Here is a 19,226-nt window from a genome sequence, read left to right on the forward strand (position 1 = left end):
AGCTGGCCTCACAGCCCTGGAGACCAGATTCAGCTATTTAGCCCCAGAGCAGGGATATCTTGGGCTGTGACCTTATTTGAAGATGGCACAAACCAGGATCAGCTCGAGAGCTGGGAGTGTCTTTCAGTCCCTGATCCCATTTAGTCCATCACCTTTCACCCAAGCCTGCCCTAGGAGGGAAGCAGGGAGCGCCCATCTGTGCTAGGAACTGCAGAGAGACCCCTGCAACTCAGGACATCCAGCGAAGGGATCTGACAACAGCTGGTGAATACGACAGTGTTGGGGGCAGGAGAGAGAGAGAGAGAACCAAACAATCCTGGCAGTGGGTGAATAGATAGATAGATAGATAGATAGATAGATAGATAGATAGATAGATAGATAGATAGATAGATAGATAGATAGATAATGAGCAATGATTCCTAACACAGTCGGATCAAATGCATCGCAAATTGGAATAAAGACCAACAAAGTAAGTTTTCTATTTCAATTAAATATGTTAGAGTATTAATATATGGGGCAAATTTAATATCAGAAATATGAATTGCAATTAGAACTCTTGAAGACTTTTACTAACAAATTATGCAGATATCTAGAGATGATCAGATTTTTTTTTCCACCAGAAAAAATTGACTTTTCATTGAGGTTGTGAGAACCAAACAGTTTCAGCTGAAGACTGTTGGAACCTGAAAATTTTTAGGCATAATCAAAAAAAGTTTTCATTGTTATGGATATCAGAGACATTCCATGAAAATATATTCAGCTGAAAACTGAATTTTCCTTTGAAATAAAGTAGAAATTGTCTGACTACTCCTACCTGGAAACTTAGCTTTTTGCCAGGGTGGGGAACATGAATATTGTCCAATAACACCATAATTTCCAACCCCATTCCCTCTATTGCAAACGTGTTTGTCTGTTTCAAAGGGGTAGCTGCAGGATGGTAAAACTGAGTAAGTAGCAAAGTTGGTAGCCCAGAGAATGTGTTTTAAACATACTAACCTCTCTAAACTAAAGCTCTGAGAGTCGAAGCTCCCAGACAAAGCCTGTCTCTCTTTATCCTACCCAAGGACAGGCAGCAGGTTGATGGAACTAGAACCCAGATCTCCACTTCTACCATCATAGCCTCTGTCCCACACTGCTGCCTGCTAAACAAAAATACTGTCAATATGTGCACAGAACATGCACATAGGAAGACACAATCCATCCCCAAAAGAGTTCACATTCAAAGTACACAAGACAGACAAAGGGAAGGGGAGGAAAGAGAGGCAGCGGTGACTGCTCCATGGTCACAAAGTGACAGAGGCAAGACTAGAACAGAAGTCTCCTGACTCACACAGCACAGAAATAAAGTCACAGAGGGGAACCACACAACCTAGCAGTAACTGAGCAATGCGACCAGCCCATCATCACCCAGCAATGGGAGTGCAGCTGGGATCTGGTGCCATAAATCAACATGTAAGTAGACATCAGGCAGTATGTGGGATGTTGGGGTGGAATCATCACAGAAAAGCTGCCATGCGGGAAGCTGGGTGATTCTGTGCTGTATTTCTCAGTTAAGTGGGAATCAGACTGTGCTGACATTTTAGTATTTTAGTTGAGTTGGCCAAGTTGTGAGCCTGCTGTCTGTAGCAATAGGGGCATAATTTTGGCTCAAATTGTTGGATTTGGATTGTACTTCGTTCCATCTTTCATCCTGCATTTGATCAAGCCACATCTTGGGCCAGATCCTCAGATGGTGTAAACTGACCCAGCTCCAGTGACTTTAAGGGAGCGATGCCAATTTACACTCCTGTCATAACGCACCAGAGTAGTGCTCTGGTTGTGAGCGGTGAGGAGCCCTCACTACTCCAGACAATGGAAGTGACAAGTGCTGTACACCTTTGACATTCACATCATGAGACATCATGGAGAGGGGAATCAGAGTCATTCCCTCTCTCACTATAACCCTGACCATTGCTTTTCTCCTTTCCTCCACAGCCATCACACGAACTAAGAAAGAAAATGTCCAACCAAACCACCGTGACCGAGTTCCTTCTCCTGGGATTCTCTGATGTTCGAGAGCTGCAGATTTTGCACTTCATTGTGTTTCTAGTGCTTTATCTGGCAGCCCTGACAGGGAATCTTCTCATCATCACAGCCATAGCTCTTGACCACCACCTTCACACCCCCATGTACTTCTTCCTGATGAGTTTGTCCATCCTAGACCTCGGCTCGATCTCTGTCACCATCCCCAAATCTATGGCCAATTCCCTTATGAACACCAGGTCCATTTCCTATTCTGGATGTGTCGCCCAAGTCTTTTTCCTCATCTTCTTTGCTGAGGCCGACTTTGTCTTACTCACCATCATGGCGTACGATCGATACATCGCCATCTGCAAACCACTGCACTATGAGACTATAATGAACAGGAGAGCTTGTGTCCAAATGACAGCCATTGCCTGGATCAGTGTAATCCTCTATTCTTCATTGCATACCGGGAACACGTTTTCGATAACCTTCTGTGGAGGCAACATGGTTGATCAGTTCTTCTGTGAAATCCCCCAGCTATTCAAGATCGCCTGCTCTAACTCGTACTTCAATGAAGTTGGGGTTATTGAATTTAGTGTGTGTTTAACTCTAAGTTGCTTTGTTTTTATAATTGTGACATATGTTCAGATCTTGACCACGGTATTGAGAATCCCCTCTGAGCAGGGCCGACATAAAACCTTCTCCACATGCCTTCCTCACCTCATTGTAATTTCCATGTTTCTTTCCACTGGTGTCTTTGCCTACGTGAAACCCATCTCCAGCTCTCCGTCAACTCTGGATCTCGTGGTGGCTGTTCTCTATTCCGTGCTGCCGCCAGTGATGAATCCGATCATCTACAGCATAAAGAACAAGGAAATCAAAGCTTCCCTGAGGAAACTGACTGGGTGGAGGTTATTCAACAAGAATAAAATGTCTGCGTTTCTCTGATGAACGTGGTTTTATCTGTGTTGTTTTAGCAAATACAATCAACTGATGACATTACTGTCCCCATAAGAATATGGTGTGTGATTTTTTTTATGCAAAATGCTGTCTGTATAGTGGTAAATCCACACTAACTCCACTAAGTCAGTGGAGTTCTTCCAGGTTTATAGCAGTATAAGTAAGATGAAAATCTATCGATCTCATGCTTTTATACTGCCACCCCTCACCATGTTATCTGAGTACCTTCCACATAAAATCATTAGCCATTAGATTTCATGGAGTCTCTGGTTCTTCTCCTTTTTGGGGGTCAAAACTTTGCTTGGGGTATGATGGCTTTTGGGTTTCTGTTTGCTGGTGTGACAGAGTGGGATACGGCAGCATCAGATCATGAACTCTGTGTTTTGCTGTCTGGGTAAATATTGACATGGTGACTGCAGAACTCTGGCCTTGCTCAATAGCCGTCTATCGCTCTTTGTTCATGGCAGCTCTCCTACCTGAGAAAGGTGCATGTTACTTTACTGAAGAAAGAAGAGAAATCACTCAGAGAAATCAAAACTGAAGGATGGGGCCTTTGATTTTTGTTGCCTTTCACCTACAGGCCCTGCTGCATGGAACAAGTCTTTTGCTGTATAGGGAGTCTGGAAGTGATGGGTGGGGGGGAGGAGCATGGCTGGTGGGTCTGGAAGTCTTAATTTTAGCACATGACAAAGAGACAGGGACCTATTTAAGTGCAGAGTCCTACTCTGTGTCAGGTGCCAGCCATAATCCCATGTAAGAAGGACTTGCAGGAGTTTGTTCTATCTAATCTAATCTATCTGTCTATTGTAGGATTTCACACTGTCACCCACCACCATGCTATCTGAGTACCTTCCACATAAAATCGGGAGCCATAGCAAAGCCCCTAGTAGACCCTAAGGAGCCAGAGACTCCATTCCTTTTTTTGTTCTTCCCCTCAGGGTAAAAGATATGATTGTGGTATCAGTGCAGTTGTTTGGTTCTTGCTTCTTTCTCAGATTTTTTAAATTTTATTTTAGGGTTTTTTTTTTTTGTTTTTTTTTTACTGGTGGATTGATTTGTTTCTTTATGAGGTGGGAGTGCCTGGGGACAGGAGCGCTGGAAGCTCCTAGAAGTGGTCGGGGGGCACCGATACCTGAACCAAGGCCCCACCCCCACACGGCCTCTTCCCCCGAGGCCCCACCCTCGTGCCACCTCTCCCCCCCAAGGCCCTTCCCCACGCTTGCTCCTCTCTGCCCCCTCCCCACCATCGGTCTCCCTTAAGGCCAGTAAAAAGTGGGAGAACATACCCTTCCCACTTTTAAAAGTGATGGGGCCATGGCCCCCTGCCCCCCCACCCCCATCTCCATTCTGGTTCCTCTGCCTGGGGAGAGGCTGAGTGTTTGGGTAGACAGTGTTGTCAGTGTTTTCTCCTTTATTGGGCGTGCCCGTATCTCATCTCCTTGCTGGGGTTTTCCGAGCAATGGGTGAAGTAACATCCTGTATTGGCCCAATTTCTGTTGTTGGGAAAGACAAATTTCCAAGCTTACACAGAGCTCTTCCTCGGGTTTGGGAAAGGTGTCACAGCTAAATACAAGTTTCAGAGTGGTAGCCGTATTAGTCTGTATCAGCACGTTTTAAATTTTCATCCAGATTTGGGATAAAAACCAATTTCAAAATATTGGAACTTCCTCTACAATGAAAATTCCAACCAGCTCTAATTAGGGCTGGGACTTCCAAAGATGCCAAAGGGACATAGGTGCAAAAATTCTATTGAAACTCTCTCAGGTTCCTTTGGTAAACCCAGCCTACGTCTTTACGCTCCTTTGAAATCCCCAGCCTTAATAAGTAAAACACTTTCCAAAAGGTAGGGGGATACAAAGGTAAAAGTTAAAGTTTATTTACACTTTGATGATAAGACTGGTCTAGATATAAATATACAAAAATAGAAATAAGTCAGGCATCAAGGGCAAGATATGTAAAGGTATTTAGGAACCTAGTGGGATTCTCAAAAGCATCTAGGCGTCTATCACCCATTAAAATCAATAGGTCCCATCAACAGATGATGACACTAAACTGGGAGGAGTGGTAGATACGCTGGAGGGTAGGGATAGGATACAGAGGGACATAGACAAATTGGAGGATTGGGCCAAAAGAAATCTGATGAGGTTCAACAAGGACAAGTGCGGAGTCCTGCACTTAGGACAGAAGAATCCAATGCACCGCTACAGACTAGGGACCGAATGGCTCAGCAGCAGTACTGCAGAGAAGGACCTAGGGGTGACAGTGGACGAGAAGCTGGATATGAGTCAACAGTGTGCCCTTGTTGCCAAGAAGGCCAATGGCATTTTGGGGTGTATAAGGAGGGGCATTGCCAGCAGATCGAGGGATGTGATCGTTCCCCTCTATTCGACATTGGTGACATCTGGAGTACTGTGTCCAGTTTTGGGCCCCACACTACAAGATGGATGTGGAAAAGCTGGAGAGAGTCCAGCGAAGGGCAACAAAAATGATTAGGGGGCTGGAATACATGACTTATGAGGAGAGGCTGAGGGAACTGGGATTGTTTAGTCTACGGAAGAGAAGAATGAGGGGGCATTTGATAGCTGCTTTTAACTACCTGAAAGGTGGATCTAAAGAGGATGGATCTAGACTATTCTCAGTGATAGCAGATGACAGGACAAGGAGTAATGGTCTCAAGTTTCAGGGGGGAGATTTAGGTTGGATATTAGGAAAAACTTTTTCACTAGGAGGGTGGTGAAACACTGGAATGCGTTACCTAGGAAGGTGGTGGAATCCCCTTCCTTAGAAGTTTTTAAGGTCAGGCTTGACAAAGCCCTGGCTGGGATGATTTAGTTGGGGATTGGTCCTGCTCTGGGCAGGGGGTTGGACTAGATGACCTCCAGAGGTCCCTTCCAACTCTGATATTTTATGATTCTATGAACAGTTATGTTTTGAGAACTATCAGTTAGCCAGTTTTTAATCAATTTACTGTTGTTTTTGTGTAGTGTTATTTTTTTAAATAGTGTGATGTTACCCTGAATCAAACCTTTAGAAAAATGCAAGTCTATTACATAAACACCATTGCCTTTATCAATCAGAAATGTCACAGTTAAATCAAGTTCATTTGATAAAAAACATTCTGTGAAAACATATTGATCACCATTAATTGAACTTCTTTCTCCCTTGTAATTCCTTTTGGTTGAAAAATGACCATTTTCAAAAACGAAATTGTTTGTAAAGAACTGTTGATTTAGTGAATTTTTGTTTTCTTTTTTTAATTAAATTTTTCATTTCAATTTTCGACAACATTTAAATGGAAAACTTTATAAAAAACATTATTGACTTGTTTCAATTAACCAACATGTAGGATCCCCAAACTTAGAACCTTTAAAAAGGGAAATAAATTTGATTTTTTGAAATTCTTCACTAATTAAAAAAAAAAATCCACCATCGTTGTTCATCATTCTGTATTTCCTGCATGTTGTTCTTTAGTCTGCTGTTTAATAATTTTTCAGCTATTGAACAAGGGAACAGACACAATGTTGTGTGAGTTGGCCAACCAGTCATACATCACAGATAATGAAAATTCTGGAGTTGCTACAAATTTAAACTTAGAACAAACTTCTGAGTGCAGATTCAGTGTCACTAAGGTCTTGATCCTGCACACGCTTTATGCCCAAGCTTTCTTTCCTAGTGTGAGTAGTCCCGTTAGAGTCAACTGGACGACTCAAAATAATATAATTTAGCACTTGAGTAAGGATCTCAGGATGGGGGCCTAAATGTGAATTGCTAAAAGTAATGTCCACATAGGGCCTGATCAAAAGGCCATTTAATTCAGCTGAAAGATGTTCGTTGATGCCAATGGGCTGTTGATGAGACCTCTCAAGAGATTTTAAGGGACAGATTTTCAAAAGTATTTGTAGCTACCACTGAAATCAATGGGATTTTGGTGCCTCATCTGCTGAAGTGCTTTGGAAAAGCCCACTAAACAACTATCTGCATCTTTAGACACCTAAATATCTTCAAAAATATGCCCCTTAGGAGCTCACGTCTGATAGATTTTCAATAAAAATTAGGCTCCTAGAAGCTAGATCTTTAATGGTATTTAGGGGTCTATCTGAATCTTTAGGTGCCTAAATTCCTTTGCAAATCTGGCCCTTAGGCACTTCTGAACATTTTACCCAAATACCAAAGTTGTAAATGTAAAATTGGAACCAGGATTAAAAGAACAACAACAAGGACAGTTACTACCAAAGGGAACATGAACACAGGCTGAGAATCAGACCCAGTAACATCTAAGCCATTCAAAAACAACTTCATGGCCCACTGAATACCTTCCATAAAGTCTCCTTCACCTCTTCGTTTCTCAGACTGTCAATGAAGAGGTTTAACAGCGGAGTTACAATAGTATTCAAAGTGTTGACAGTCTTGTTCATGTCCAAGGCATTCTGTTTGGAAGTCCTGACATACAGGAAGATGGTGGAGCTGTACCATATAATCACAAGAGTGAGACAGGAAGAGCAAGTGGAAAAGGCCTTTTGCTGGCCTTGGGCTGACGGGATTCTCAGTATGGTGGAGAGGGTGTAAATGTAGGAGACCAGAATTATTGAACATAATCCCAGGATGACGATGATCGAGATGATAAAAGCTGCCATCTCAAACACATAGGTGTCTGTGCAGGAGAGAATGATTGAGGAATCTATGCTGCAGGAGAAATGAGTAATGACATTAGTGCCACAGAAGGACAACCTAACTCTCAGAGATTCTGGGATAGAAATAGCCAGGAAACTACACACCCAGGAGCCAAGGGCCAGCTGAGCAGACAAGAGGTGCTGTTCATGATGGTGCTATAGTGCAATGGGTAGCAAATAGCCAGATAGCAGTCATAGGCCATGGCAGAGAAGAGGAAATATTCTGTGCCGCCCAGGGAGAAAATGAAGTATATCTACAGGATGCAGCTACTAAAGGGGATGGTTCTGCTTTTCCCCAGGAAAATCGCAATGGTCTTGGGAACACAGGCTCTGGTGTATCATATCTCCAGCAAGGAGAGGTAGCAAAGGAAGAAGTACATGCGGGTGCGGAGTTGATAGCTGGCCCTCACTAGGACTAGGATGGCAACATTTTCTGCAACTGTCAGGACATACATCATGGCAAACACCACAAAAAGAGAGATCCGCAAATATTGACTACCGGGGAAGCCCAGAAGGATAAATTCCTGTATCCTGGACTGGTTTGCCTTCTCTTTTCCAGTCACAGGCTCCATCTGTCAAGATACAAGAGACCATAATTCAGGAGAAGCTTTGTTACCTGGATTGTTAGACATCACAGATACAGTTTTCAAGGGTGCCTGTCAAGGTTCCTTCCCCACTCTGAACTCTAGGGTACAGATGTGGGGACCTGCGTGAAAGACCCCCTAAGCTTATTCTTACCAGCTTAGGTTAAAAACTTCCCCAAGGTACAAACTTTGCCTTGTCCTTGAACCCTATGCTGCCACCACCAAGCGTGTTACACAAAGAACAGGGAAAGAGCCCACTTGGAGACATCTTCCCCCAAAATATCCCCCCAAGCCCTACATCCCCTTTCCTGGGGAAGGCTTGATGAAAAACCTCATCAATTTGTACAGGTGAACACAGACCCAAACCCTTGGAACTTAAGAACAATGAAAAAGCAATCAGGTTCTTAAAAGAAGAATTTTAATGAAAGAAAAGGTAAAAGAATCACCTCTGTAAAATCAGGATGGTAAATACCTTACAGGGTAATCAGATTCAAAACATAGAGAATCCCTCTAGGCAAAACCTTAAGTTACAAAAAGACACAAAAACAGGAATATACATTCCATTCAGCACAGACTATTTTACCCACCGTTAAACAAAAGGAAACCTAATGTATTTCTAGCTAGATTACTGACCAACTTTTTACAGGAGTTCTGAGCTGCATTCCTGATCTGTTCCCGGCAAAAGCATCACGCAGACAGACAGACCCTTTGTTCCTCCCCCTCCAGCTTTGAAAGTATCTTGTCTCCTCATTGGTCATTTTGGTCAGGTGCCAGTGAGGTTATCCTAGCATCTTAGCCCTTTACAAGTGAAAGGGTTTTGCCTCTGGCCAGGAGGGATTTTATAGCACTGTACACAGAAAGGTGGTTACCCTTCCCTTTGTGTTTATGACAGTTCCTAAATGATATAGAAGCCTAAATCCCATTACAAAATCATGTAAGTTGCTTAGGAGCCAAAAAGCTAGAGTTTCAAAAGTGTTTAGATGTCAACGTTGCAGACTGACAAAAATGCTTAAGCAGGTTAGGCACCTAATGTGGTTAGGTGTTTTTGAAAATCCCACTGAGCATCTATCTGAAGCTTTAGACATCTTCATACTTTTGAAAATCTATCTCTGAAAGATTAAAGCTCTTTTGAAAATTGGATTTAGGCTCTCTTGTCACCCAGGGCCAGATTTTAAATGGCATTTAGGCATGTAGTGAGATTTTCAAAAACACCAAGGCACCTAAACACGTTGAATTCATTGATGCATAGATTCCAAAGTCAGAAGGGACTATTGTGATCATCTGACCTTCTGTATAACACAGGACATAGACCTTCTCCAAAATAATTTATAGAGCAGATCTTTTGAAAAAACATCCAATCCTGATTGAAAAATTCTCAGTGATGGAGAATCCACTGTGACCGTTAGTAAATTGCTCCAAAAGTTAATTACTCTCACTGTACGCCATATTTCCAGTCTGATTTTGCCTAGCTTAAACTTCCAGCCATTGTATGGTGTTATCCCTTTCTATGCTAGACTGAAGAGACCATGAAGGAATTTATTAACCTTCTTTTTGTTAAGCTAAATAGATTGAGCTCCTTGGGTCTGTCACTATAAGGCGTGCTTCCTAAACTTTTAATCATTCTCATGGCTCTTCTCTGAACCCTCTCCAATTGCTCAACGTCCTTTTTGAACTGTTGACACGAGAACTGGACATAGTCTTTTTCCTGTTTATGCATCCAAGAATTGCATTAGTCCTTTTGGCACAGCATCACACTGGGAGCTCATGTTCAGCTGATTATCCACCATGACCGCCAAATCTTTTTCCGAATCACTGTTACCCACAATAGAGTTCCACATCCTGCAAGTATGTCCTACATGCTTTGTTCCTAGATGTAGACATTCACATTTAGCCATAGTAAAATCATATTGTTTGCTTGCGCCCAGCTTACCAAGCGATCCAGATCGCTCTGTAACCCTGTCCTCTTCATTATTAACTACTTCCTCATTTTTGTGTCATTTGCAAACTTTATCAGTGATGAGTTTATGTCATCTTCCATATCATTAAAGAATGTTAAATAGAGTTAGGATATGAACAGAACCCGCTTGGACCCCACTGGAAACATACCTGTTCCAAGACAATTCCCTTTAACAATTACATTTTGAGACCTAACCGTGAGCCAGCTTTTAGTCCATGTATTGTGTGCCATGTTATTTTTGTATCCTTCTAGTTGTTTAGTCAAAATGTCAGGCAGCACTAAGTCAAATGCCATAGAGAAGTCTATTATATCAACACTATTGCCTTTATCAATCACAATTGTAATGTCATCAAAAATGATACCAAGTTAGTTTGACAGGATCTATTTACCATAAACCCACGTTAAATGACATTAATTATATTACTTTATTTCTTTATTAATTGAGTCCCTTATCAGTGTAACGATGCTGGTTCTGGCGGGACCCAACGGAGAGTGCCCATTCAGGACAAATAGCTTCAAGCAGGGCAGTTACAGCCCAAGGCTGGGGTTTCTGTGCACACCAAGGCAAACCAAACCAGTCAGACAGAGAAGACTTTGCTTTTACCCCACTGGCTAACCACAAGTCACACAAGCAATTCCCTTAGACACCCCAGTTTCCCAGTATCACCACCAGTGCCACTCGTTATGGGGACAAATGGTGATGAAAACCAATAGCCCAGTAAAAGAAAAAAGGTTCTCTCCATCCCAAAGGACCAAGCCTCAAACCCAGGTCAATATACAAATCAGATCTGACCCACAAATCACACAGTTGCCAATCCTTTAGAATCTAAAATCTAAAGGTTTATTCATAAAAAGAAAAGATATAGACGAGAGCTAGAATTGGTTCAATGGAATCAATGACATACAGTGATGGCAAAGTTCTTGGTTCAGGCTTGCAGCAGTGAGAGAATAAACTGCAGGTTCAAATCAAGTCTCAGGAGAACATCCACAGCTGGGATGGGTCTTTCAGTCCTTGGTTCAAAGCTTCAGTGTAGCAAAGTCCCTCCAGAGGGATGAAGCAGGACTGAAGACAAGATGGAGGAGCTGCAGCAGCTTTTTATAGTCTCTTGCCATGTGGTCTTTCTTTCTTTGTGCCAAAGAGAAGCTGTCCATCACCTGGCCTGGAAACACCTGAGAGTTCTGTCCACAGGCAGGTCCCTGCATACCTTGCAGAGTCCCAAGGCGTGTCTGCTTTCTTTCAATGGGTCAATTGTATATCTGGTGGTCCTTAATGGGCCACCAAGCAGCCTAGGCAGAGCTGACACCAGCTTGCCTGGGGTGTCACGGAGAAGCGTAGCATAAGTTTGAAATACAGACAGTATAGAGCCAATATTCATAACTTTAACAACAAAAATAATACACACAAATAGACAGCATAATCAGCACCAGCAAACCATAACCTTGTCTTTGACACCTTATTTGACTCCCTTTATACAAGATTTGGTGCCACTACAGGACTTTGGTTGCAACAATGATCTATACGGTCCCAGCTTATGTCAATCACCTCACAATCAGCCACTCCCTTATCTTGCCTGACAGGCCTATAATTACCTTGGTCCTCCCATTTACCCTTTTTCAATATTGGCACAACATGAGCTTTCTTCCAGTGTTTCAACAGTAAAGGCCCAGTGAGCTCCTCAGCTAGCATTTTTTACACTCCTGGATGCGGGTTATCTGGATCTGCTGATTTAAAAATGTCTAACTTTAGTAGCTTCTGTTTAACATCCTCCTGAGGTACTAGTGGGTTTGAGTGGGTGTTAGCCACCTAGATGCTTTTGAAAATCCCACTAGGTGCCTAAATACCTTTAAAAATCTGGCCCTTAGCTGCTGTTGAAAATTTTACCCCACCCCACACAGTGACCAAATTCATTTGGTCCACAGATCTTCTAACATCTGGAGAAATAAATGATACTTTGTATTGAATTCTGTTCTTCTCAGTCCTCCTGATGAGAAACAATCTCATCATCCATGGGAGTGGACGCTTCCTTCTGTATGCAAATAGCAGCAATAGGGAAATCCAGGACTCAGAGGGTGAAAACCAACACACCGAATCAGTTTTCCATCTCCACCCCAGTCTTGAATTCTGTAGGTCACAAGAGATGCTCATGGAGTTAAACAGTTAAAATGCATTATTGGATGTTCCTTGAATGTTCAAGTCAGAATCCTAGTGCCTGAATAATTATTACCACCTCCCCATCTCCCTAAGCCTCAATCAGCTACAACTTACAACTAGAGTTTGTCAAGAAACAGGGCAAGGGAAGGGAAGGGGATCCTGATCATTTCATCATTTTTCCCATTGACACTGGAAATGTTGATGGCACTTTTGATCTACTAATTGTTCATTCAATCTTCAGCCAGTGCTATTCCTTGTCAAAAGTCCCTCCACGCTGTTAGCTGGGATTTTCAAAGGGGTTTAAGAGAGTTTGGTACCCAATACCCATTGAACTCCATTAAGTTACGGACACACGGCATGTAGAGTTTCCCTTGATTCTGGATGTCCATATTTAAGGGATGATCTTGACTTGCAGTCTGGAGAATCACTGATATGCAAATCCCATTTTAACAGATCTGCGGAATTTAGCATGAAGAAGAATAGGAAGAAAAATATCCCAGTTTCCCTGAAAATTTCCTTTCTTCTAATATTAAGGTAAATGGGTCAGTCTTGTCCTCTGCTATTTTCTCCTTCATGAATCTCTGCTGTGCTCTGCGGCAGGCAGGACTTGTCTTTGTTCCTCAAAGGCTCTACGATGAACATTTTACATCGGTATATTCCAAGGCAGAGAATCCTAATCTCTAGTTCCAGCACAACATTGCCAAACTTGAACTCCTAATCTTTTCTCCTAGATTCTCCCTCATTTTCCATTCTCCAGCTCATTTCAGAACTCAGCTACCCTTCCCAATACACACCTTTGGAACGCTGGGGTTATTTATGTGTCTTCTTCTGAGTCCAGGACCATGATTTTTGTCTTTGGTGAAGATTTTCAGAGGCAAAGAGGGCAATTCTGTGGCCCAACTCCCATTGAAAATCCTTTGACAATCTCCCCATTTGTATCAAACATTAAAACTGATTTTACATTTTGCCCAGGATCAAATTCTAACAACCAAGGAACAGACGTCATGGCTAGGCTTGGAAGGATTAGATTTTTATTGGTGAATGTTGATAAATGTCGATTTCAACACACACACACACACAAACTGATGAAAATGTATTTCCATCGATAATACTCAAAATTTACAAATAGGCAAAGTAAGAAAAATACTGCGGGAGAACTTATTAGAGTCAAAATCCAGTGATTTAGACTTTTGAATTCGGCTTACAAATGGATTAGTGAATGAATAGTGAAAACAGGTATGATCTGTTGAATTAAGGATATTTACTTTCTATAGTTTAACACGTGATGTTGACAATTTGTATTTTAATGGTTTATAGAGCTTTCACTTTTTGAATCTCAGTGTTAACTATCATTTGTCTGACAGTCTCCCACGCCCCACCCCCATAATTTTGTACAACTATGAACACTGAAATAAATAAAAAGTGGAGAAAATGCTTGAAAATAAACAGTGACAGTACCCATCAAAATTATAAAAAATAAAAATAAAATGCTGCCAAGCCTATCCATGACATATTAACATACAAGTGAGAACAGAACAAGAATTTCATACAGAATTATGTACCAGACAGTGCTTAATTGACAATGCTCTTTAAGTATAATCCCTAGCTTTTGTGCAATGCTTTTCATCAGTAGATCTCAACGCATTTTACAACCGGAGTCAGGGTCATTGTCCCCATTTTACAAAAGAAGAAATTATAAACCATAATAAATGTATCTGATTTTGCAGTGCCGGACCTTAGAGGCACATTCCATGCTCAGCTGAGACAGAAATAAGGCTTTGCCCTGAAGGATAAACGGTTGATTATCACTGTGCAATGGGATTTTCAAAGGAGTTCAAAGCAATTAAAAATTCAAATCTCATTGTGATTCAGTAGAATGTAAATGCCTGATTCCCACAAACTCTTTTAAAAATCGCACCCATAATGATTATCCTCCTTATGCTAATCTGAGCTAGTCTGGCAAAGATAATAATACTTTGTACTTATAAACCTCTTTACATCTTCAAATCAATGTCCAGTCCTAAGCTATTTTATTCTACAACAGGTTGAAAAGAACTCCCTTTGTAGCCATAACTTCAGTGTTGTTTGGAATGGGCCCAATGCCCCTCTGTAGTAAATAATTAATCATTATCAATCCTCTGCCATATGAGGAGAAAGTAGGGCAGAGGGGTAAAGGATCTTGCTTAGGGATGCATTGGAAGTCAGGGGAAAAGCCCGGAACAGAGACCAGGATCTCCTGCCTTCTAATACCCTAAACTTCATAGTTACAGAGGGCCTGATCCAATGACAGAGGAAGTCAAAGTTATTCTATTCATTCACTCTAGTAAACTTGGGAAGAAATTCATGGTGCTTTTTCACCTGTAGATTTCAAACCATTTTACCAAGGTGGGTGAATGGTATTATTTCATTTATTTACAGATGGGGAAACTGAGGCACAGACCGTTAATCTGACTTTCACACAGTAAATGAGTGACAGAGTTGGGACAAACTCCAACTCCTTATTTCCCATCTACCAGACCAGGCTACAGCTGAGATTTCAAAAGCTGCCTAAGGGATTATGGGGCAAATTCTTAAAGGCTTGTAGGTGCGTAGTGGGATTTTTCAAAGCAGCTAGGTGTCTAATACCCATTGCAATCAAGGATTTTTAGGTGCCGAGATGCTTCTAAAAATCGCATTAGGTGCCTAAAAACCATTAAAAATCTGGTTCTTAAACAAACAAATGCCCGTGAAAATGAATGAGGAGTGGGCATCCATGTGGCATTTGTGGCTATGGAAACCTAAGTCTACCTCTAAGAGAAATATCCAATCCATTTTTACATTCTTATCTATGCGGCTCAATAAATTACAGCAGCAGCGAGTGCCACAGATCTATCATATAGTTATTTTCTCTTCTGCATTCAAGAGTTGAAAAAGATGAGTGAAATTTAGAAAGTGAGAAAGTAAGTGAGAGAGAAGGAAGTATGTTACAGATGAACCAATTACTCACTGGGAAACCTATTCCTTCCAACCAGATATGGCCCAGTAGGTCACATTACCAAGTATACAAAAAATAGATCTTAATACAAGTGGTTTAAAGTATATTTCTGGGATCCTCTCTCTCTCTCTCTCTCTCTCTCTCTAGTGGACCTAACTTATTAGCTTTTGCTGACAGATCTAGCCAGAACAGACCCCCTTCACACATTATATTCTCTCCTTAGAATGAGGCGTTCTTGGATTCTGAGGAAAAAAATGCATTGCGAGCCATATTTTTTCCTCCAGCTATAAATCAAACATTTAAAGGTTTCATACACAAAATCTTCCTACTTATTGCATAAATTTCTATATTGATTAGAGTCTCATTGCATTACCATTTTGTCATCACCCTGCTGTCTTTTTCCCTTACCTGCTTCGTTTATGTATGGCAACTCAACAGGTCCAAGAAAAAAGACAAATTTATGTTCCTCAGAAGTGCTCTTGGGATTTGGTCTCAACAGAATTTCACTGTCTTCTCAAGAATGTGCCAAACCCCTGGCTTAGTAAGGACGGTGTCCTTGTTTAAAGAAGAGCATTGGAAGTTAGGAGACCTTGGTTCTGTGTCTCCATTGACTTGCTGATGGACCACTGTGAAATTGTTTAAGTTCTTTGTTCCTCAGTTTCTCCATTTGTAAAAGACAAAAGATCAGATTTCTCAAGATATTTAGATGCCTATTGAAATTTCCAGAAGCACCTCGGAACCTACAACTCATTGATTTCTGTGGATGTTAGGTGCCTCTGTCCTTTTAATAATCTCACTAGGTGACTAAATACTTTTTAAAATCTGGCCCTAAGTGGCTGCCCAAAGTTAGGCAACTACGTCCACATTTAGGCAACCTAATAGGTGGTCTAAGATACAGAAGTATAAAGCACCAGAGGCTAAAGACATTTAGACATCTGAAGATAGGCAGATAGGCACCTAGTGGGAATTTCAGAAGTACCTACGCAGGTTAAGCACATAACTCCAATTGAATTCAATGGGGTTTAGGTGCCTAGGCCTTTGAAAATCCCACTAGACACCTAATAACCTTTGAAAATCTGGTTCTAAGACACTTTGGTGCTTTTAAAATATTTGCCTCTAGTCTACACAAAAAGTTGTACTGACATAATGAAAGGTGTGATTTTATACCAATTTAGCTAAAAGAGTGCAACTTTGTATAGGGATATTATATTGGTTTAAACCTCATGTATATCAATTTTCAGGTGCAAACTGAACTGATATAACCAGTTTTCAACCTAAGAGTCCACAAAGGCACAAAAGTTGCAGTGGGCTAAATAAAGATATTGAAGTTAAGTTGCTGTGTCTTCTCTGCATAGACAAGCCCTAGGGCCAGATTTTTAAAAGTATTTAGGCACCTAGTGGAATTTTCAAACCTTCTAGTTGCCTAACATCCATTGAAATCAATGTTTGAGGTACCAAGGTGCTTTTCAAAATCCCACTAGGTGCCTAAATACCTCAACTAATCTGGCCCTAAATCACTTTTGAAAATAGGATGGACAGTTAAATTTTCAAGTGCAGCTAATTGACTAAAGAGCCAATGAGACTTGAGCTCCTATGTCCTTTGTTCTTTGGTCCTCTCTGGCCCTGAGCTTTGCTGTAATTGGCGCATTGCATGGCCTTGCACACCTCAGTCTCAATTGGTCAAAGGAGGTTGCAACTGACTCATTTTCAACTACCCAAAATGAATGCTGGTTTATAGATGTAAATGGTTATTTATGCTCCAAAATTGAGTAGCTGTCCTCTGAACTGCAACTTTGTATAACATCCCCACTCCAACTTGGGACTTCAGCAGGCTTAGAACCTGAGACTTTCTGCATAAAAAGAATTAAAGGTCCTCTTGCATTGTAGGAAGGAAATTGACAGGTACAAATCTCACGTGTTCAGTATTGACCTAAGTCTGCTCCCACTGACTCAATGACAAAAATCCTATTGACTTCCTTCCTCGGGAGCAGAAATAGGCCTATACTGAGAACTTTTGAAAAGCTCACCCTATTTAGCAGGGATTTTCAAAAGAGACGATGGGGTTTTGTTCACTTCTAAAGGAATCACAGATTGTGCTGAATGCCTAACACCCATAGGTCTCATTTGAAAATGATCTGGCTCCTGAATCCTGAAGAATTTACAGGAAAAATGTTGTTTTTTCTGTTGAAATTTTTCAGGGTTTTGTCAAAAGGACAACCCCCACCCCCCACACACACCCAGAAAACAACTTTGTATTTGAAAATTTTCAATTTAAAACAACAAAAATATCAATTAAAATAAAATCAATCTTGGGCTTTGGATGCTGACCATGGAAAAAACATGTTTCATTGACAAAAACTAAAAATTGTGTTTTTCAAGGAACACCTGAAAATGGAATTTCTATCCTGAAAGTTTCTTTTTGGTCCAAAAGCCACTTTCCACTGGAAAAAAAGTTTCCACAGGAAAATTTAGGACAAGCTTAAATTCACCCTGTGAGCAGGAAGGCTCCAGAAATGTAATAGCAATAGGATATTTTCAGCCTTAAACCATTATTTCCTGCCTCTTTTAATTATCTGCTCTTTCTGTGCATCAGAATCATCTGTATCCCACAAAGCCACGGTTGTGTTTAATCAGTTTAATTTCATGTCTTCATTTGTTTTGGCAGGTAAAACAGCTGACCGCACTGGAAAAGGGCTATCACACCAGTGTGAAGGAATTTATTCTCCTGGGATTCCCTGCGACCCAATATTTGCAGATCTCGCTCTTTGTGCTCTTCCTTGTCACAGGAAATGTGGCGATCATAGTCCTAGTGGCAACCAGCCGTCCCCTTCGCACCCCAATGTACTTCCTTCTCTGCAATTTCTCCTTCCCGCAGGTATGGCAGACCACAGCTTGTATCCCAAAGACACTTGCCAACCTTGTGTCCCAAAGCAAATCCATCTTCTTCGTCAGCTGTGTCCTACGGATGTATTTTGTTTTCTCCCTAGGATGCACAGAGATTTTCTCTTGGCTGTCATGGTCTACGACTGCTATGTGGCTATATGCTATCCTTTGCTCTACAGCTCCATCCTGAACAGCACCTTGACTGCTCAGCTGGCTGTTGGCTCTTGGTTGTGTGGTTTCCTGGCTATTTGTGTCCCAGCATTTCTGATCACCAGGTTGTCCTTCTGTACCCTAGTGTCATCCATCACTTCTCTGGGGACCTAGCACCGTGGATAGTTCTTTCCTGCACAGATACCTACCTTATTGATCTGGTGGCCTTTATCATCTCCTTCATCGTCATCCTGGGCTCCTGTGTCATAACCCTGCTCTCCTACCTTTACATCATCTCCACTGTACTGACAATCCCATCAGATAAGGAATGGAGAAGGGCCTTTTTAACTTGCTTTTCCCATCTCACAGTTGTGATTATCTGGTACGGTTCGACCATTTTCCTACATGTCAACCCTTCCATGCAGAACTCATTGGAATTGACCAAAATAGTCACCGTCTTGAATACTATTGTCACAGCCCTGTTGAACCCTTTCATCTACACACTGAGGAACCCAGAGGTAAAAGAAGCCCTGAAACATGTATTCAGGGAAGCGATGTTTTTCAAAATGTGCTGGAGGTCATTGGCTGTCACAGAAAATGTGGTGAAAGAAAAATGAGTCTGCACATGAAAGATATACCAAAGTTGATAGGGCATTGAAAAAACAACAACAATCCCTGAGGGCCAGAAGTCTAAAGATAATTAGCTGCCCAACTCCAATGGAAATCAGTGTGAGTTAGGTGACTAAATACCTTTAACAATCTGGTCCTTAGTGTCTCACATCCTTGAACATTTACAGCCAGATTGTTAAATGTATTTAGGTGCCTAATGGGATTTTCTATGAGTTTTAAGGGCCTAGATACTTTTTAAAACCCCATTAAGCACCTAAATACC

The 19,226-nt window shown here is 41.5% G+C and overlaps 1 protein-coding gene and 1 pseudogene across 1 annotated transcript; both read left to right on the plus strand.

Annotated features, from left to right (window-relative positions):
• Positions 1-1,998: 1,998 nt before the first annotated feature.
• On the plus strand, positions 1,999-2,952 carry LOC144275120 (olfactory receptor 14A16-like). Its single transcript, XM_077834254.1, has one exon. The coding sequence runs from the start codon at positions 1,999-2,001 to the stop codon at positions 2,950-2,952; it is 954 nt and encodes a 317-aa protein (XP_077690380.1).
• Positions 2,953-10,003: 7,051 nt separating this feature from the next.
• Positions 10,004-18,951, plus strand: LOC144274091 (olfactory receptor 6F1-like; annotated as a pseudogene).
• The last annotated feature ends 275 nt before the right edge of the window (positions 18,952-19,226 follow it).

Source organism: Eretmochelys imbricata, chromosome 14, assembly GCF_965152235.1.
Source record: "Eretmochelys imbricata isolate rEreImb1 chromosome 14, rEreImb1.hap1, whole genome shotgun sequence".
NCBI classification, from domain to species: Eukaryota; Metazoa; Chordata; order Testudines; family Cheloniidae; genus Eretmochelys; species Eretmochelys imbricata.